The 20,625-nt window shown below is 39.0% G+C and overlaps 3 protein-coding genes across 6 annotated transcripts in view; 2 read left to right on the forward strand and 1 right to left on the reverse strand.

Moving 5' to 3' along the window:
* Nucleotides 1-140: 140 nt before the first annotated feature.
* On the reverse strand, nt 141-5,645 carry depdc4 (DEP domain containing 4). Its single transcript, XM_047389264.1, has 9 exons — nt 5,463-5,645; nt 4,114-4,537; nt 3,029-3,180; nt 2,737-2,932; nt 2,417-2,649; nt 2,183-2,325; nt 1,906-2,031; nt 1,477-1,555; nt 141-1,216 (listed from the first exon to the last, which is right to left on the reverse strand). Exons 1-9 carry the CDS (start codon nt 5,614-5,616, stop codon nt 1,017-1,019), a joined length of 1,707 nt encoding a protein of 568 aa, XP_047245220.1. The 5' UTR covers nt 5,617-5,645; the 3' UTR covers nt 141-1,016.
* tcp11l2 (t-complex 11, testis-specific-like 2) lies at nt 5,642-14,403 on the forward strand. Of its 4 annotated transcripts, none has more exons than XM_047389268.1 (11): nt 5,642-5,660; nt 6,050-6,140; nt 8,749-8,905; nt 9,145-9,274; nt 10,752-10,872; nt 11,009-11,232; nt 11,341-11,477; nt 11,563-11,750; nt 11,929-12,110; nt 12,224-12,396; nt 13,187-14,403. In XM_047389268.1, the coding sequence occupies exons 3-11, from the start codon at nt 8,761-8,763 to the stop codon at nt 13,450-13,452; spliced, it is 1,566 nt and encodes a 521-aa protein (XP_047245224.1). In that variant the 5' UTR covers nt 5,642-5,660; nt 6,050-6,140; nt 8,749-8,760; the 3' UTR covers nt 13,453-14,403. The 4 variants fall into 4 exon arrangements, with proteins under 4 accessions (XP_047245224.1, XP_047245221.1, XP_047245222.1 ...); XM_047389266.1 differs by lacking the exon at nt 5,642-5,660 and adding an exon at nt 5,836-5,854; XM_047389269.1 differs by lacking the exon at nt 5,642-5,660 and adding an exon at nt 5,925-5,943.
* A 139-nt stretch (nt 14,404-14,542) lies between these two features.
* apaf1 (apoptotic peptidase activating factor 1) overlaps nt 14,543-20,625 on the forward strand; it is a 59,346-nt gene continuing 53,263 nt past the window's right edge. Inside the window, exons 1-2 of the mRNA XM_047389263.1 lie at nt 14,543-15,595; nt 20,242-20,426. Of these exons, the coding sequence (XP_047245219.1) occupies nt 20,283-20,426 (144 nt within the window). The 5' untranslated portion in view covers nt 14,543-15,595; nt 20,242-20,282. The remainder of the gene's footprint in view (nt 15,596-20,241; nt 20,427-20,625) is intronic.

A 20,625-nucleotide genomic window follows, 5' to 3' on the forward strand; every position in this document is an offset into this window, starting at 1 on the left:
CATATCCTGTCATAAAATCCCTTGATGAAATACTTTGAAGTTTATGTGGTAAAGTTCTAAAAGTGTATGAATACTTTTGGAAGACATTAATGGACTCATGTGTAAACAGAGCAAAATAAATAGGATTGAAAAAAATAATATCCTATTTGACAAAACAGCTTTTATTGCATGTACTGGTACATGTTTCAACATCTTAAAGTGCATTCTGTCCTGATTTTAGTGTTGACAAATGACAAGAAATGAGAACCAGGAGTAAACAATGGTTCTATCAACATAATTTTATAAAAATAAAACAAAAATTCAACGGAATTGTCACATTTCACCAAATTTTTAATTAGTAGTCTAAAATTATACCAAGTCAAAACACATTCTTTTTGATCAATTCAAGTAGTGTTTAGTGAAGTTTAAATTATAAACATTTGAGTTAGTCGCACTAAATGTCCTCAAAAACACCTAGAATTAAAACTTTAAATGTTACCCTGAGCTACAATCATCCTAACACATTATTCTACCCTTTCATTTCATTGAAATCTAATGTAAAACTCTTAAAAAATGTGATTCATACCACAAACTTCAGTGACATTATTCTTCAGTCCTTTTCTACCACCGTTTGATGAAATAACACAAGATCAGCTACAGATGTGTTTTTTTCCTCCACTTATATATCCACATATAAATGCTTTATAAAAGTGCACAGTAAGGAAGGGCACATTAAGAACCTCCATTTAAAGCCAAACACGGGTGTGCCCAAATCCAGCTTCTAATAAGAAAAACTTCTTCCCGTGTCCGTTTCAGCATCATGAGCTGCTTTCCTAAAACATGGCTCAAAAACAAAGCGTCAACTATAATAAACTAAATTTAAAATAATCATATTAAACTTCTTTTTTGCTTCAACATTATTTGATGAAGAGACAACTATCTACAATGTTTAGCTCAAAATATTTCAATTTATTTAAACCAGACATTAGATGTTTGCATTCCTGTTATTGCTATTGGACCTCACACCAGTACTTGTTTTAGAAGGACCTAGAAAAATGCTGGAGGAAGACCACTGGGTGATGTTTTTCAAACTCCTTGAGCAGCTTCCTCCTCTCCTTGGCAGCGATGCTCTTGCTCGTTGAAATGTCCCGGAGGAGTTGTCTGAGGCTTTCCAAAGTGGTGGCCTCACGTTGGTCTTCGTACTCCTGCGGGGTTACCCGCTGGCAGAAAGTGAAGGCTGCAACACAGAGGGAACACACAGGAAGTACATTTTACTGTGCATTTAAATGACTTTGAATATGGTTTGAACATCGAGCGACAGCGCCCTCAAGTGGACATAAAAATAACATCATTAAATGAAGAATTTCTTTCTGCAGTTCGAGATAATACCTTTCTATACATTGAGGCTGTGTCTTCAACATCAAATTCAACACATAGAGCTTCTTACAACATCCAAAGACATATTCATACAAACACCTTTATGCAAGTTTAACTTACTAGCAACTGAGTCTGGGTCCTTTCCCTGCTGCAAAGTCCATAAAGTTCTTCTTACCGCTTCAATAAGTGTTGCAGGAGTCTTTAAGGGCAGGTATAAAAGGGAGAAATGAAAATCCTTTGAATACAATCATTTACAAAAGTATTCAAGTCCCTTAATCCTGTTTACATTTCATCACATCCTCTTCAAAGTATTTCATTTGGGTTTTTAAGCCGTAGACCAACACAAAGCAATGCTTAATTGTGAGATGAAAGGAAAAGGAAAGCTGGTTTTCCATGTTTGCTTTTTTTGTGTTTTTTACAAAAATCTAAAAACTCTTATTTACATTTCTATTTAGCACCATTTTTACCTTTCAGTTTCTATGAGACTGGAAAAGTGCTGAGATAAGATCAGCAAATTTAACAGAACATCCACCCCTGAAAGCAATGTACCTTAAAGAGTTCAGCATGATGGTCCATGAGAAACAGTACCAGGGTTTCACTCTGGGGTCGAGTGAGTTCATGGTTCTGAACAAGAGCTCTCTGAAAAGTGCGACAGACCAAAGTCCTGTTATCGGCCTTAAAAGAAAAACAAAACAGCCCACAGTGAGTCAATAAGCACTCGTTCTATCACCATTATCAGTTACATTGGAAACAATTCTCTTAAAAAATCTGAAGCTGTGAATCCAGACGAAAACCAGCTGTGAAGAAAGGGATACATGTATGTTACCTGCTTCTGGATGCGACAGGCACCCGACTGAGCTGCTACAGCCATGAAAGCCAGCAGTCTTCTCAGTTCATCCCTCACACTCGTCTCCAGCAGCCGCAAACACAGCTGAGACGCTCTGATGGCGTCCTGCGTCTTCCCATCATCTGAAAACCCAAATAAGACTTTAGAGACTACAACTGAATGCCGCATGTCTTCATGTCATCCTACATCTACAGACCTTTTTTCTGATCTTACCCAGTAAATTCAGAATGGCAACATGTATATCCAGGTAGCGTCCTGATATCAACGCCGCTTTTTCCTGTCCGTTGTAGTACTTGGAAATAGTGTCAAAGAGCAGTCTCTTCTGGTTGGCAATCCGCTCTGCATTGTTACCATTTTGCTGGCTGAGATGTTCCCCTGTGACCATAATCAGCTGGTCTGGAAACAGCTCCAGGCAGTCTGCTGCTGCTGACAACCATGAATCCAGCCTTAGGGGGGAGAAAAAACTGGTAAAACAGAACTAAAATACACAAATTCAGAAGGGTCCGTGTTTAAGCATTTGATGAGGTACTGACTCAAGCAGGCTGAGCGTGTCATGTAGGTTTCTTTCCAGGTAAGTGTTAGAGATAACCAGGTCGTAATTGGCCAGTGGAGCCCTGCAGGCTCTAGGTCGAACCCTTTCAGGAGAAGTGAGAATACAGTCCAACACCGGCAGCTCTATGATCAGCAGCAGCTGCAGCAGGGTCTGCTGCTTCCAAACCTCATCCACCACTGGGGAGGGAGGGAGAGTGCAGAGATGGAATATATTAAAATCATAATAATGTCCACATCCCAAAACCAAATCCTGGCAGATTAGTTTTTCATTACCAGCTTTAGACAGGAAGCTGGAAGCTGTAGGTGCTGTGTTCATAACCGGAGAAAAGGACGTTTGCAGGTTGATGGTTCTGAAAAGCCGTTCAACCCTCCTGTCTGAAGGCTCGACGGCCAGAGGGTTGGAGATCGTCCTCATTTCATTAAGCCTACATGACAAGAATTGGTTGTACAAGTTTAAATTTGTTGTGGATTTTCTCACAGTATACAGACTCACATATGAACATTCACCCCCAATATTATTTGATGTAATGTCCTTTAGTAGATTGCATCTAGGCCACTGGTGTTTTTGAGCCATGAAACAAGGTTCTGACAGCACTTTGGCTCAATATTTAACCCCTATACTGGGCAGAATTGACGGAGCTCATTTAATTTGTTGGGTTAATGACACAGATGTAGCTTTTTGAACATAGTCTATACATTTTTCACAAGGTGGAGATCGAGGCCGTTCAGCCATAAAAAAAAAAAAACTGCTATGATGTGCTTTTAGAACCAGTGTCCTGTTGGAACATCCAGCCGTGCCCTAGTTTCAACCATCAAGCTGTTGATTTGAGGTAACCTTCCATCCTTATTTCTCTTTGCAATGCACCAGTACTAATGCCAGAAAAAACAGACCCTCAGCATAATGTGACCAGTACCATGCTGGACAATTTGTCTGACCATGAACCTTTTCCCCAGATGACCTTTCAGGTAATGGGTTGAGTCTTGGTGGTTGCTGGGATGTTCCTGAACATTCTAACCAGTCTCCTATAATCTGAAGGAGACAGTTTGGGTCAGATGGTGACATTTGGACACAACAAGAAAATCGCAAATGCATATGCTTTTCCAATAGATGAAGCAGGTTTCCCCATCAGCCACCAAATGTCAAGCATGGTCGTAGCATCATCATGCTGTGGGGCCAAAGGTGTTGATGTTTTGCACACAGTGGATTGAACAATAAAGATGGAGGAAAGTTCTTCAACTTCACATAAAATCAAAAGTATAGTTGAAATGGAACAGCTCAAATAAAAACAAATAAAAGCCCATAATTAATGACGTTCATGCCCAAAGTCTCACATATCACAGAAAAAGATTAAGCCAACCTTGAGATCTTTTTCCTTTTTGTTTCAGGTTCATCTAGCAACATGTTTTCTGCATCACTGCCCTCCGCCTTCATGGCCATACCATTTATTGTCTTCTGTTCCACAAAACGGTAAAGGCTGCCATTGCTGTCCTCAAAGGTTGCCTCCTTGTCTCTGCGAAACAGCTTCGTGCCTACCGGCTCAAACACCTTGGCCTCCATCAGAGCCTGGCAGAGCCGGGCGGCTTTCAGGCGAGAAACCTCGCTCGTGCAGAACACAACATTCTGCATTAAGTAGCTGAGAACTGCATCCACGGCGTCCGAGCCAGTGAAGCATTCGGGGTGAACACGGAGGTGTTTCCTGTAGCGACGCACCTCCACCTGAGTCCGCAGGGCATGGATGATGTTTTGCCAGAGCTGTGTGGCCCCGAAAGGCCTTGAGAAATCTGTTGGAAGAACAGAATGTTTTCATGAATTTTATTACAAGTAGCGGGAAAAAATCTTTCTTGACGCTTTCGTAGTCAAGATGATTTTCCACGAGGAATATTAAATCTGAAAGTTATGGGGTAATAGATCTTTAATAGGTGGTGTCCCAGGGATGTTTGATATTAGACCCAATTGAAAACAAATGAATGAGAGCGTCCTGCAAGTGTCCCTAATCCTTGAAATATTTCACATTTGACAACCGCAAACTTTGCTTTTGGGATTTTATATGGTAGACCAAGTGGTGCATAATTGTAAAGCAGAAGAAAAATGAAACGTGGTTTCAGACATTTTTAAAAATCAAAAAATCTGAAAGGTGTTTTGTGCATTTGGATTCAGCCTCGATTACTCTGACACCCCCAAATAAAATCCAGACAAACCAGTTCCTTTAGAAGTAACTGTACATAATTTAATTAAACTATAATTACAACTGTTCTGTGAGGTTTTTCAGAGAACATTAGTTAAAAAACAGCTTCATGGAGAACAACAAATCAAACCGGTCATGGATGAAGTTGTCTAAATATTACCTTTTGGCCTATTTGTATAACGGTATATGTGGAATGAAACTGACACTGTGGCATGTAGGTGGCAGTATGATGCTATGGTGATGGATGATTCAGGAGGGACAAGGCAGCTTGTCAAAGAAGATGGATCATGGAAGAAAACCTGTTGAGTTCTTTACAAGGCACTCACTGAATACCTAATCGCATTGTAAGCATACATTTAAAAACAGATTAAACTTTATCCTAATTTTAGCACTGACGTTTACAGGGAAATGCTGTATAAACAGAAAAATAGTTCGGGTAAAAGTCAGTATAAACAGCCTTTTTTATTTGAAGAGAAAAATAACACGCTATGCGTTTAGTTAAATGTTTACTAAAATCTTACCATGTGGTGTATTTTCTCTGAAACTTCTTGTCTGGCTGTTCAACCTTCGAAACCGAGGAGTCAAATCAACCGCCATCATTCGACCATCCTCTTCTTCTGTGGTAAGTGTACACACTACTGCCCCCAAAAGACGAGAAGAAACACTACTCGTCATCCTGAGGAAAACCACATCCGTAAATAAAAACGTCCTACTTCTAGGTATGGCAGGCAAATTTATCATATAATATAATGTAATAGACAGCCACTCAGACCTGACCATTTTCTCTGCTTTCAGGCGTCATACGGCTAAAAAATGTCAAAATGGATTGTTTGATTATATGTTAAAACGTTCTGCCGTACCACCTGGGTCGTAAGGCAGACTGGATCATACCATCTTATGACATCGATAACTTGTAGAATATTGTCATTCCTGAACCTTTTTGTGTGCCTCTTAATCATTTATATGTGTATACATGTCTATTATGAAAGTAATAGAGTAAATGTATGATCTTATTTGACGTAATTACAATAAATTCCGTACTAGCTTATTTAGCAGTTAAAAACACCGACGTGTATGAGATGTTTTTAATGTCATGGTTTGTCCTCAGTGTCGGAGCTTGGGACCTTTAAACAACGAGTAGGGCACAACTCGACGGTGGCAAGGCAGTGTCAGTCTTCTTTTGTGCAGACGTCTGTGAGGTAAATCTCATTTCTTCAGAAGCGTACACGATAGTTTGCGATTACGTCTGATTTATTAGCTGTTTTCTTGACGACGTTGATTTTTACCATCGAGTGTCGCTTTGTTTTAGAGTGGAAATAAAAGTACAATTTTCGAGGTAAAGTCGAACACGTCAGCGGTAACAATAACAGGAAACGTTAGTCGTATCAAAGCAACTACAGCTTGTGTCCTCCATTACAAGACATATAGTTTGACGTAGACAACACTGAGGTTGACAAGTCGCTTCGCGTTAGTCTTGCCGACTTGAACGGAATGCCTTCAGTCTGTCCGCATAATCTGAATATCATGAATTAAAATCAAATGCATTGTCACAAATGTACACAAGGTTCTTGTTTTGGTCAGCAGCTCGGATCACGTGTACTCATTTCTTACGCGTGTATGGATGTTGTTTTTTATCCATGTGCAAAACTATGCAACCAAAGGTTTTCCATGGCAGGGTGAGTGACAGGCAGCAGCAGCCAATAAGAGGAGTTTCTCTGCAGAAAGCCCAGGCTTCCTTATCCAAGGCTTTGTTTACATTGTACCGCGGCAGTATATTTGGACTTTAGGGGTTGATTTCTTTATTTTTTACAATCGACGGACCAAGCTGCCGCAATTCAAAACGTGCGTACTTTGGAAAATACATTTTGTAAATCAAAACAAGAAAGAAAGTACGTCAATAACTAGAAATAAAATTCCTAACAGTGTTTATTATTTTATTAAAGCATACTTAATTATTTCAGCATTTATTCAAATATTTCAGTCCCTTTTTGCAGCACATCCTACATTTGTTGTTACTTGTCAACTTTAGCCATCATGGTCAGTGGGCGGAGCTAACACTGCTATTCACAAGGTGATTGGTCTGCATTTGACTCCTGTGTAGGTTAACCAATCAGATGTTAACTGCCATAATTATAGAATTTGGAATAATTCAATGAATACTACAATAATTATTTACGAGTTTTAACACAAATATAATTTCATTAATGATTTTCACATTTATTCATTTGATTATGTCTTAATAAATTATAGACACATTTAAATAATTCTAAAAATATGTATTAGTGGTTTAATCCATTAATTATAGTCTAAATTACCACCTATGAAACTGTATTCAACAAATACGTTTTAATATGTAGATTATATTTTGGGGTTTTTCTTTAGTTTTTTTCTTTTCCATGTTATCCTTACTAATTATTTGTTTTTATTTTTTGTAAATTGGTGCACTGAAGTTCCCCACAGAGCAATAAGTAAAGAATTATTCTATTTTATTCTATTCTATTTATTGGATAGTGACAAATTTGATCAGTTATTGTGTATGTAGTTGGTAAAACTACATTTCCTGTTTTTAAATAAATCTTTTCGTATAAAAAAAAATAATTTAGTCTTTTTATGAAGCTTTGCAGTATTGTTATCTAAGATCTTATATATATTCAGAGTGCTTACAAAAGGGATTTTCATAATAAAGCAGCAGATGACACCTAATCCCTAATTATCTCTCTCCACTCAATCCCACCAGATTATCTTTAAAAACAGGTGTGCTGCTTCATTATGACCTAGCTGTCAATTTTAGCTGATGATCATTGGCAGAATTTAATCTTGCACTCCCCTCTCCCTCCCTCCCTCCCTCCCTCCCTTTATCCTCACCCATTGAGCTATCTTTAAATTGCAAGAGCTGAGCATGTATTCATTTTTGGCTGCAGATAACTGAGACCAGGAAAAGAAACAACCCAAGGTTCCCCCTGCCTACTGTATGTCTTGAATAATTTTAAAAGAATAGTTCAGCCCTTTTAGGCTGACAATATTTGCAATATACTTCTGTGCAGGACAGACGGCTGATGGTCAGGTGTACCAGTATCGCTTCGGTTGGGTCATTTTGCCAACTTTTTGTGTCCTTTTTCCTCTTTAAGTGCTTTGTTTTGAAGCTTTTCAAACAATCTACCCCATTGCATTGTCACAGGGTGTAATAAGATCTTATGCTGAAACACTGCAGAGATAGCTATATCTGTGTCCATGGTAACAGGCCTGCCAGCTGTTATATATAGCTGGTGTTTTTGTTGCAGTCATAACCTTGGCAACAAAAACTCTGCCCTCTCTCCGTCTGTGTCAGTTTCATGCTGTTACAATGTGGGGACAGTTTATAACTGTTGGTGATTTTGCTTTTGATAGCAAAGAATATTTTCTTAAATTTTTTTAAAATTAGAATTTCATACAATAGCTCAACACAGAGTAGTGCATAATTGCAGAGTTGAAGTAAAATGATTCTTAAACAGTTTTACAAATGAAAACTTGTCCATTTCATTCAACCATGTTTCTTCTGCAGTTGCATCTAAAGGTCTTTTGAGGATTTCTTTTTCCCATTCTTTGTGCAGGTTCTAGATTGCGTTACAGTGTTGGCCCCACGTTCAGATTTTATTTAATTTGTAAAACGTTTTAAACCATGTATCAAAATTATCCGCTGTATGTTGGTGTATCCCATTAAAAACCCAGTTAAACACATTGAAGTTTGTAGTTGACAAAATGTGAAAAGGTTCAACAGGTGAGAACATATTTGCAAGATGTTTTGTTTTACAAATATCTCCTATGCAGCTGTAAGCCAGGATGCCCCTAAATGACGAGCAACCCACTTCCACTTCCAGAAGTGAGGACCAAGGAAGCGAAGTGGAGTCATCGCTCGCCAGTGAACCGGACTGCTCCCGTGACAGCTTCAACAGCGACGGCTCCAGCAAACAGTGCACACCCTCCTGTTAGTTATCTGTTTAAGTTTTTGCTAGTTTTTTTTTTTTTTTTTTTTCCCCACAAAGAAATTTCTTATAGTCGGTTAGTTGTTTTTATACAACATTGAATGTTTAGTTGAAATTTTGATTTTACAAGAGGATTATTCTCAATGTTTTTTTGCTGGTAACAACATTAATTGTGTTAGTGAACAAACTTCCATGATTGTTGTCATGCACCTTTTAATAATCACATATTTTCTTCCCAAAGCAAGTCCACCTAAAACTGTTTCTCTACATGAAGTCATGGAGGCTGGAAGAGACCTTTTCAATCTCAAGCTTGCACATGAGATTATCATTAATGATTTCCATATGGACCAGGACCGAGGAACACAGAGCAGGTACTACCCATTACCCGTATACGTATATGTACATGTGCAGTAGGAACTTTGTAGTTGTTTGGAGGAGAAGTTCTATATTTTCAGCTCTTTGCTGTGTCAAATAAGAATTAAAAATGAGATTTGATATTGAAATTACTTACATCTGTCTGTGGCAATAACTGATCAAAGATGTGAAAAAGATTTAGTGCAGCAGCGAAGAAGGAATATGAGCAAAAATAGATGGCCAAAAGCACAGCCATTAAAAATACTAAGTACACCCTTGCAGGCTTAGGATTTTAGAGTAGGAGCAATATCAGAGCATTCAGGTCTAGATTTTAAAACAATGGAAAAAGGTAAATGGCCTGAATCTGTATACCGCTTTATCAAGTCCCCAGAGACCCCAAAGCGCTTTACACTACAATCAGTCATCCATCCATTCATCCACACACTGACAGTGGTGAGTTACAATGTAGCCACAGCTGCCCTAGGGCAGCTGTTCAGAAGTGAGTCTAACATACACAGGCACCACCGTGCCATCTGACCACCATCAGCAGGAAAGGCGGGTGATGCAAGGACACAATGACTGAAACAGACAGAGCGGGGATTCAAACTGGCACGATTACAGGACAAACCCCTACCACTACCGCCACCGTCTCCCCACGAAAAAGAAGTCAGCAGTGGCCTCAGAGAATCACTCTGCTCTCCGACCTGGAAAAGGTTATGATGCTATTTCACCCCAAAGTCAGAGTAGTTGTTAAGAATTTGGGAGTTCCTTCTCAGACTCTGCAGGCCTCAGTTAGCTAATTAAATGTAAAGCTCATTTTAGAAGTCTGACCTGTTTGAATGGGTTGCCAGGAGAAAGCCTCTTCTCTATAAGAACAAAATGTCTGCATGACATTTTTTGGCAACGTTGCATCTAAATGAACCACAAGACTGCTGGAGCAATATCCTTTGGACCGTTAACAACAAAGTAGAGGTTTATGGAACAAATGTTAGAAAGCATTTCAGCACAACTATTAGGTTGGTTGGTGGAAGATTCATGATCGGGGCTTCTTTTGCACCCAACCCTGAGGACTAATCTATTCAACATCAAAATATCCATTTATATGTCTTCGAAAGCTTGGACAAAGTGCAATCAGTGAACCAAAAAAGAGGGTTCCAAAATGTCTTCACAATGATGTGAGAGACTAATTAGGTCTGGCAGAACTTGGTTACTTTCAGTTATTGTTGTTTAAAGATGGTTCTGCCAGCTATTAAATCGTGACAAGTTATAAGTTTTTCATATACATCTTTTCCATTTTTTTCTTAACCTCATACCAACTGTCAGGCATGGCTGTGGACAGCTGATCATTTCAGTTTGTTTTGATGGATATCCCCATTGCTAAATGTGGTTCAATAAACTGCTGAATCCTAGGGTGTAGTTAGTTTGTCATGGCTGTACACTGCAGTGATTTGTGTTAATTATATCATATAGAGGAAGTTATTTGTTTATTTACAGTTTATGGAACGCAGTAAGAGATAATGTCCACAAGGCCTTTTGGGACATCCTGGAGGCTGAGCTGAACGAGGACCCACCTGAATATCAGCACGCCATTAAATTATTAGAGGAGATCAGAGAGGTTAGTACACAATAGGATCGTAACGGCTTCATTAAATTAGTTTAAATTAAACTATTTTCTGTATCTGCTTTGAGTAAAAAAAAATAAAAAATTCATCAGCATAAATTGACCTCAATGTTTTTGCCTAAATGAACAGATCTTGCTGTCATTCCTGAATCCGGGTGCCAATCGCATGCGGACCAAGATCATGAAGGTGCTGGACATGGACTTAATTCGTCAGCAGGCTGAAAACGATGCTGTGGACATCCAAGGACTTGCCTCTTACATCATTACGACCATGGGCAAGATGTGTGCTCCAATGAGGGACAAAGAGATCAGGAACCTACGAGAAAGCACAGATAACATAGTTACTCTACTCAAGTAAATAAATCCGTCTGGTTTTATGCATTTAAATGAGATTAATTGGGATATTTATTCTGTTTGTAAAACATAAAGTAACTGCAGCTTATGTTGTCTTGTGCTCACAAGGGAGATATTCCGTGTTCTAAACATCATGAGGGCAGACGCTGTCAACCAAGCAATCCAAAGCATAAAGCCTCTTCTGCAGAGGAACAGAGTTGAATATGAGAGGGAAACCTTTCAGAGCATCTTGGACAAAACACCTAGTGAGTAAAACGAGAAGATATTCCTCAGAATATTGTAAAACATGCATGTCACAAAGTTATAACTGAAACACTGTTCTGTATTCAGCTGCTTTAAACCGCACCAGCTCCTGGATCCAGTCAGCACTAGAGGAGCTGCTGCCGGCCACCATGCCTCCAGGAAAATCAGATGATGCCGGGAAAAGCCAGCGAGCCCTTCCTGGTCCAATCCAAATCCTTAATACTGCCTGCCTTCGTTTTCTTACATGGGACTTTTCTAAGGCTCTAGTGCCTGAGGTAATCTGTTGTATTTGTTAGGAAGCAGATTATTGGTTTGTCATCCATTATTTTATTTAGGTTTATCTCATATTGTATAGGAAACATTAAACATACATTTAAATTTGGTCCAAACTTGTCATAAGTGTACCTCAAAATTAAATTTTTGTTTTTCTGCGTTGCAATTCATTTTTTTTAGACTTGGGTGATTGACGAATCCCGTCTCGAAGAGGTTCAGTGGCAGCTCAAGCAGTGTGAGATGGTGAATGAGGTACTGCTCATTGTGCACAGCACCGTTGGGGGGCCGATCCAGGGGATTTCCTCGCTCTCTGACCGCTTGAAGAGGATGATCAGTGTACTGCTAGAGGGGATGCACAGACCGTCAGTTCATCCTCATTTTATCCCTACATTCAAACATATCAATGATTATTACAGGCTTATTAATCTTTTCTTTCTCAAATATTAAGAGAATTAAACTTTTACTCTATTTACAGGGGCTTTAACCTGGAAGAAACACTAGAGGGCGTCAGTTCACAGATTTGCTGTGAGCTCAACAAGTCTTTGATTGAGAGAAACTACCCTCCATTGACCCCAGAAGTACAGGCGACACTAACGGGACAGATCTGCAGCATCAGCCAGAAGGACAATCCCATTCGCACTCTTGTTGGTAAGGAGCATCAAACAAAAGTGACTGCGGAGGGATGTTTGTTCTTCAGTCTTTTTATATATTTTTTTAGTTTGGAAAAAAAAGCATAAATAGTGTTTTTATTCAAAAGTGATGAATATCAGAGGTCCTTCGTAGTTTGGAAAAGTCTGGATATTGATTTAAGTATTTTTCTGATTTTGACAAGAATGAAACAATATTTGTATTTATGGACTTTATTCTGTATTCCATTTTCTAGACAAGGGGTCTACAACCTTTAGAATCAGAGAGCCATTTTGCCCTCAGTCAAGCTAAATAAAACTTGTTTAAAGCCACAGATGTTATATTTCTAGTTTTTAAAATAAGGAGAAACATAAAGCATTGTGTAAGGTCCAAAGAGGCATTTGCTGTTTGGGAGTCCCAGGTTGCAGACCCCTGCTGTAGATGTTGTATTCATCCATTTGTCCATGTGTCTGTCTGTCGATCAATTTGGGAAACCATCTGTCATTGGTTTGTTTGTCCGTTGCTGCAGTCTGGGGAGATATTCAACTTAAATTAATTAATGTTCAGACCTGCTCTAGATGTTGTATCCACCCATCCACCCATCCATCCATCCATCCATCCATCCATCCATCCATCCATCCATCCATCCAATTGTCCATACTGCCTGTGGTTGTTGCTATTAAAACCCACAAAACTGACAAGGACTGAGAACTATGGAGATCAATCTGGAAAAGTAGTGAATTTTGACATGAAAAAGACATGCGATAAATATTCCAAAGAATGTTCTAATCTTGTCATATCTCTTCTGTAGAGGATCGTGTACAGCAGTACTTCATGGTGCTCCTCTCCAACCCCAAGACCCAGAACAAACTTGAACAAGTACCAGCCGGCCTGACCGCCATCAAGCCCGAACTGGTACAGATTGGAAAAACGTTCATCTCTTTGATCGACTACAACAGGGCTGTCTATGGACCTTTCTATGTGGATATCATCAGGAAGCTGCTGTTTGGTAGCAGGCCACCAGCACCAATCCTCAGTCAGGAACAAGTATCGAACTGTCATGTCTTTCATAAATAATAGAAGGAGAGATTAATTTTTTTCTGTCAGGCATAGAAAAGCATTTTAGACCAACTCTCAATATTTTAACAAGAAATAAAAGGAAATCTCAAACGTGAGATAAAAATTACAAATTAGTCAAATGTGCTTCCACCACCTGGATTGTCTCCAACTGTGATTTCTATCACAAAATTTTTACAGTAAAGCCTTGGTCCACATTAACTCCGACCTGCAATGTGAATATTCAGTTAAATAATCCAAATTCAATGTTAAAGTACTCCATTGTCCTGACATCCAAGTCCATTTCTTTTGGTCTCCCTTTATGCTGAAGGCTGTAAATAAGGCAACTAATGGCACATCTTTGTATGCATAAAATGGATGACATATAGAACTAATGTTATAAAGCAATACAGAAGGTGCTTGTATTTTTAGAGACTTAGAAGACAGGTTTTACAGATCCCTCCCTTATACAAGGTGTTTATTTCTGATACAAAGGCAACAATATCGTCTCTTCAAGTTAGTTTCGAGAACATTTTTTACTGTACATAGCAAGTGCCACATTCAATGCTCTCTTTTATCTGTCGGAACTTTGATTTCCATTATTTTGAGTCATGTATGAGTTTGTGCTACTTGTTTGCATGAGTAACTTTTTGTGTTTTAGGTCTTTATTATTTGTGCCATATGTTATGTTTTTGATTTGTGCTGTTCACACATTTTCCCAGTGTAATGCTTATAATATAGATTTTTGTGTGCTGTAAACATAAAATGCAAATTACTGTGTGTTTTTCAGTATTTATTGGTTTTATTTGTTTGAACAAATTGAGAAAAAAGGGGGTGAACTTGCAAGGGATTTTGATGTAAACATCTCCAGCAGAGCTTAATATGCACAAAACGTTACAAGAAAAGGTGGGAGGTTGATATTGTTGTCCTCTGTACCACAGTTAGTATAATAAAACTTGAATAACAAGTGTGCATTATTGAAACTAAATGAAGCAAGTGTAAAGATGATTTTTTTTAAAGTATTACCAATAATGTGAATTGCCAATGAGAAGCTTACGTACACACAACAAATTTAGTGTTGACAACAGTTTTATGGTTGGATGAGACAAACATTGAGCCATTTTCCATAGAAACTAAAATAATTGTTGGAGGAGCCACGATAAGGTTTCAAATCTAAAAACAGGCATGCTGTGGGTCTGTTTTTCAAAATCGATGGAATAACAAATAAGGATGATTCTCTACTAATTTTTTAATTTTTACTACCAGCGTTAGTGGTGCAGTGCACAGTGAAATGGATAAAGTGATCAAGGACTAGCTATTCAGTTTTACTTCCAATCAGCAGTCAGATGGTTTAACGTTTACACAAGTGTGAGCTGCAGCAGACATCTAAGTTGTTTTTGATGTGCATAAATTGGATAAACATTAAGCTCGTGGAGAGCTCTGACGTCAGCTAAAAATGTACTGTTGTTGTTTACCAGTGACGTTTACGATGGAATAAACATGTTGTCATCTGTACCTGTCACCAGGCAATACCAGTTACCTTCAGGTGTAATCTGGAACGTACAGATGTCAAGGCACCTTACATGCTCTAACTAATTTATGTCCTCTTATATTTAGCACACGAAGTATGATTAAACTTTCATTTGAAAGCATGTGATTGAAAAGCACACACAATTATAACCAAGCTTGTTGCAAGAACAAAAACAAAAACGAAAAGAAGTATATATTTTTATGTGTTTGTTACAGAAGCCAAATATAGCCGTTTTCCACACTATACGACAAGCTAAACTGCTGCATTTGCACTATATTTTATTTTAAGGATATCTCTGCACGTTATTACCTCAAAACACATTTAAATGAATTAGCTTAAGACAAATTTACGACAACGGGACAAGTACTTGAATGCAGCATCAGTTTGCCCAGTTACAGATTCGAGCTCGCTGCTCACGTGGTATGCATATTTCCATATGATTGGTTGACTCGAACCGGAGTAGTTGTTTTTCTTGTGAATCCGGAAGCTTGCATCTCAAATTGGGCGTGTATTATCACGTCGAAAGAGAACTAAATAATTGTTTTTCTAGCGTACGGGTCTCTTAGAAAGACGACTCAACTTTAACGACCAGCGTTCAACACAAAGCTTTACATTTAATCACAGAAGATAATTGTGAGTTGTGTTTTCTGCTATTTTCTTTGTTTCTGTTAGTATGTGTGAACTTGGCGAGACATATCTTTAAATGGCCAGAGTGTATCAGATATTCTGTTGCGACACACTTTAACTGTGGGTTTTATTTGTTATTTTCAGTCTTATAGTTTGGTTTCTCGTTAACTGTTTGACTTTTAAGGACTTTTAAAAGTCAGTATGTAGATGCTGGAAGTTAGTCTTCTTTAAATCACCTTTTTTTTAAAAATATATCCTAGAAAAAGCTGCCAAGCCCTATTATATATTCGCTTTCTATACCTTCCTCTTCCTCTATTTTCTTTCATTGTATATTGGCTAATGATGTATAAGTTGAAACTGTCCACATCATTTTCTGTCGATCTCATGACTGTTATAGATATCATGCTTATTTGCAATTTGATTAATTTGAAAGTAATTGATATTTATATGAATTGTTGTAAAACGTAATGTTCTAAATTTTGTTTAACCATTTCACAACTCAAACCAGGTACCTTGTACAGGTTCAATTTAAAAAGTGTAACCAGTGTATTATAGAGAAATAAATATTTCAAGCAATTATTAGATAATTGTGGTGCTTATGGCCTACAATTAGTTCAAACTCAAAATTCTGATTCTCATAATTGGAATATTGTTTAAGAATAATTAAAACAAAGTAATTTTTTGTGTAGAATTATTTTCATATTAAATTGTAAATATATGCACTTCACATTACAGGTCCTTCTCAAAATATTAGCATATTGTGATAAAGTTCATTATTTTCCATAATGTCATGATGAAAATTTAACATTCATATATTTTAGATTCATTGCACACTAACTGAAATATTTCAGGTCTTTTATTGTCTTAATACGGATGATTTTGGCATACAGCTCATAAAAACCCAAAATTCCTATCTCACAAAATTAGCATATTTCATCCGACCAATAAAAGAAAAGTGTTTTTAATACAAAAAACGTCAACCTTCCAATAATCATGTACAGTTATGCACTCAATACTTGGTTGGGAATCCTTTTGCAGAAATGACTGCTTCAATGCGGCGTGGCGTGGAGGCAATCAGCCTGTGGCACTGCTGAGGTCTTATGGAGGCCCAAGATGCTTCGATAGCGGCCTTTAGCTCATCCAGAGTGTTGGGTCTTGAGTCTCTCAACGTTCTCTTCACAATATCCCACAGATTCTCTATGGGGTTCAGGTCAGGAGAGTTGGCAGGCCAATTGAGCACAGTGATACCATGGTCAGTAAACCATTTACCAGTGGTTTTGGCACTGTGAGCAGGTCCCAGGTCGTGCTGAAAAATGAAATCTTCATCTCCATAAAGCTTTTCAGCAGATAGAAGCATGAAGTGCTCCAAAATCTCCTGATAGCTAGCTGCATTTACCCTGCCCTTGATAAAACACAGTGGACCAACACCAGCAGCTGACACGGCACCCCAGACCATCACTGACTGTGGGTACATGACACTGGACTTCTGGCATTTCCTTCTCCCCAGTCTTCCTCCAGACTCTGGCACCTTGATTTCCGAATGAAATGCAGAATTTGCTTTCATCCGAAAAAAGTACTTTGGACCACTGAGCAACAGTCCAGTGCTGCTTCTCTGTAGCCCAGGTCAGGCGCTTCTGCCGCTGTTTCTGGTTCAAAAGTGGCTTGACCTGGGGAATGCGGCACCTGTAGCCCATTTCCTGCACACACCTGTGCACGGTGGCTCTGGATGTTTCTACTCCAGACTCAGTCCACTGCTTCCGCAGGTCCCCCAAGGTCTGGAATCGGCCCTTCTCCACAATCTTCCTCAGGGTCCGGTCACCTCTTCTCGTTGTGCAGCGTTTTCTACCACACTTTTTCCTTCCCACAGACTTCCCACTGAGGTGCCTTGATACAGCACTCTGGGAACAGCCTATTCGTTCAGAAATGTCTTTCTGTGTCTTACCCTCTTGCTTGAGGGTGTCAATAGTGGCCTTCTGGACAGCAGTCAGGTCGGCAGTCTTACCCATGATTGGGGTTTTGAGTGATGAACCAGGCTGGGAGTTTTAAAGGCCTCAGGAATCTTTTGCAGGTGTTTAGAGTTAACTCGTTGATTCAGATGATTAGGTTCATAGCTTGTTTAGAGACCCTTTTAATGATATGCTAATTTTGTGAGATAGGAATTTGGGGTTTTCATGAGCTGTATGCCAAAATCATCCGTATTAAGACAATAAAAGACCTGAAATATTTCAGTTAGTGTGCAATGAATCTAAAATATATGAATGTTAAATTTTCATCATTACATTATGGAAAATAATGAACTTTATCACAATATGCTAATATTTTGAGAAGGACCTGTATATGCACCCAATACTTGGTCGGGGCTGCTTTTATAATAGTAATTACATCTGTGAAGCGTGGCATGGAGGCAATCAGCCTGTAGCACTGCTAAGGTTTTAATGAAGCCCAGGTTGCTTTAATAGCAGCTTTTTAGGTACTCTGCATTGTTGAGTCTGGTGTCTTTAGATTTTTTTATGGGGTTAGATCAGGAGAATTTGCTGGCCAGTATATTTGGCAGTGTGGGCAGGTGCAGAGTCCTGCTGGAAAATTAAATCAACCTTAAAGCTTGTCAGCAGAGGAAAGGAAAAGATGCTCAGACATTTCCTGGTTGACTGCTGTACGGACATTGGATGCCATTGAAAACACAGCGAATTACCATGAGCAGATGACGAAGCTCCCCAAGTCGCCACTGATAGTGAACAGTTCGAACTACACGGATCTCAAGCAAATTGGATTCTGTGCCTTTCTGCTCCTCTTCCAGACTCTGTGACCTTTCAAATAAAATTACAATGTACTTTTATCAAAATGGAGGACTTTTGATCTAAGGAATGGTCCAGACTTTAACCTCTGAAGGTAATTCCTGTGCTGTCTTCAGGTTAGAAGTAATTTATGACGAATGCGACAGTTGTAGCCCATGTCCTGGATACATCTGTGTTTGGTCAGTCTCAAAGTTCTGACTCTAGCTGCAGTCTATATGTTGTAAATGTTATCAAAGCTCTTTATTGGACTTTGCTTTACAGTCATCTCGAGGAAGCAGTTTTCCTGATGCTTGTGCACCTTTTCTACCACGTTTTCTTTCCACCGAACTTTCTGTTAACATGCGTAAATACAGCACTGTAAAACATTAGCTTCTTTAGCAGTGACCTTTTGTGGCTTACCTTCTTTGTGGAGGGTGTCAATTACTAGCAAGTCAGCAGTCTTCTCCATGATTGTGTTGGTTATAACATTTCTGCACTTAAGATGATTTTTTAAAGACACTTTTTATCTACAAATGCACCAATCAAGTGTCCTGGCCAGTACAGATTTCTATATTTCTAATTTTCTTTAGGTCTGACCTGCTGGGTTTGTTCCTGCTCCCAAGGACAATAACACATAATAGAGAAGAAATTGGCTGAAGGATAGAATTAAAGGAATTATTTGGTTATTTCATGCAATTCTTATTGTATAAATTTGTACAAAGCACTATTACATTTACATTTAACATGTTTAGGTTAATAATAGCTTTGGTTAACTATTAATGTGAAACTAAGTATAAGTATGTGGAAAAGACCCTCATAGCAGTAATTAAGGACAGTGGATAATCAATGATGCCGTGGGCCTGTTCCATTATTCTTGTTTTTTGATGTTAGATTATGGTACTAAAGTGTTGCTTCAGGTCATTGTCCTGCTGGAAGTTGAACCTCCGTCCCAGTCTTAATTCACAGGCAGCCTGACAGGTTTTGCTCAAGCATATCCCTAAATTTAGCACCATCCATATTTTTCTCGACTTGGACCAGTTTTCCAGTCCCTACTGCTGAAAAACCATTCCCACAGCATGACGCTGCAGCCACCATGCTTCACTGTGGGAACGGTGTTCTTTTGGGTGATGGGATGTGTTGGTTTTTGCCCCAGACATGGCGTTTAGTCTCATCTGACCAGATCACCTTCCTCCATACATTTGGGGAGTTGCCCACATGCCTTTCGGCAAACTCCAAATGTGCCTTCTTATTTTTAACACCAAGTAATGGTTTTTTTTTGGCCACTCTTCTATGGAGTGTACGGCTTATTTTGGTCCTATGGACAGATACTTTAGTCTCTTCTGTGAAACTCTGCAAGTTCTTAAGGTTACCTTAAGACTGTGGCTCAGTAGGAAGAGTAGTCGTCTTGCAATCAGAAGGTTGTGGGTTCGATTCCAGCTTCCTCCTACCATATGTCAATGTGCCCCTGGGCAAGGCACTTAACCTCAAGTTGCCTCCCGATCTGCGTATCGGTGAATGAATATGTGAGCGTTAGTGAGTGCAATTGGGTGAATGTGGCTCTAGTGTAAAGCACTTTGAGCGGTCTGTATGACTGGAAAAGCGCTATATAAGTTCAGTCCATTTACCTTTGGTCTCAGTGCTTCCTCTCTGATTAATGCCCTCCTTACTTGATCTGAGAGTTCTGAGGGGCTGGCCTCTCTTGGCACGTTTATTGTGGTACCATGTGCTTTCCATTTGAAGATGAACAACATTTAAATTACAAGTTGGAATGTAACAAAATAGGTAAAAAACCAAGGTTAAATACTTTTGCAAGGCACTATATGTAGGTTTAAGAAAAACTGCCCACACTGTTTAGTAAACCTCTGTACATTTTTTCAGGGAATTCCCCAGCTGCTGAATGGTCTGTGACCTCTGCACAGATGGCCCTGGAGGAGCGGACACGAAGCAGTCTGCTGCGCTTACGCCTCAAGCTGGAGCAGGACATCAAACCCCAGTATCTCATGGACCACATGATCAGTGATGGTGTGATAACACTGGATGAGGAAGAGAAGATCAGGATTCAGGTGCGACAAGTTAAGCAGAATATTTAGTAACGTTAGCCAGAGATTTTATATCAGCCATCAATTCTTAACAATTTGTTTGAAGGAGCCAGACTTTCTTGTGAACTCTTCTTTTCTTCGCTCCTATTCACTCCTATTCTCTTTTGTTTCTCTAGACTTTGGTTTATCGTTTTTTGTTTCTCAAAAATGCAAGTGCTTTTCT

The sequence above is a fragment of the Girardinichthys multiradiatus genome, chromosome 17 (assembly GCF_021462225.1).
Source record: "Girardinichthys multiradiatus isolate DD_20200921_A chromosome 17, DD_fGirMul_XY1, whole genome shotgun sequence".
Lineage (NCBI taxonomy): Eukaryota > Metazoa > Chordata > Actinopteri > Cyprinodontiformes > Goodeidae > Girardinichthys > Girardinichthys multiradiatus.

What these genes read in the sequence shown, in the direction of transcription:
- tcp11l2 (XM_047389268.1), top strand. Translation starts at nt 8,761, where the DNA reads ATGCCCCTAAATGACGAGCAACCCACTTCCACTTCCAGAAGTGAGGAC. An exon ending in GACCGAGGAACACAGAGCAG is followed by an intron (nt 9,275 to 10,751) that starts GTACTACCCATT and finishes GTTTATTTACAG; the next exon opens with TTTATGGAACGCAGTAAGAG. An exon ending in TATTAGAGGAGATCAGAGAG is followed by an intron (nt 10,873 to 11,008) that starts GTTAGTACACAA and finishes CTAAATGAACAG; the next exon opens with ATCTTGCTGTCATTCCTGAA.
- depdc4 (XM_047389264.1), bottom strand. Translation starts at nt 5,616, where the DNA reads ATGACGAGTAGTGTTTCTTCTCGTCTTTTGGGGGCAGTAGTGTGTACA. An exon ending in AAAAGGAAAAAGATCTCAAG is followed by an intron (nt 3,181 to 4,113) that starts GTTGGCTTAATC and finishes CTTGTCATGTAG; the next exon opens with GCTTAATGAAATGAGGACGA. An exon ending in GACACGCTCAGCCTGCTTGA is followed by an intron (nt 2,650 to 2,736) that starts GTCAGTACCTCA and finishes CTCCCCCCTAAG; the next exon opens with GCTGGATTCATGGTTGTCAG.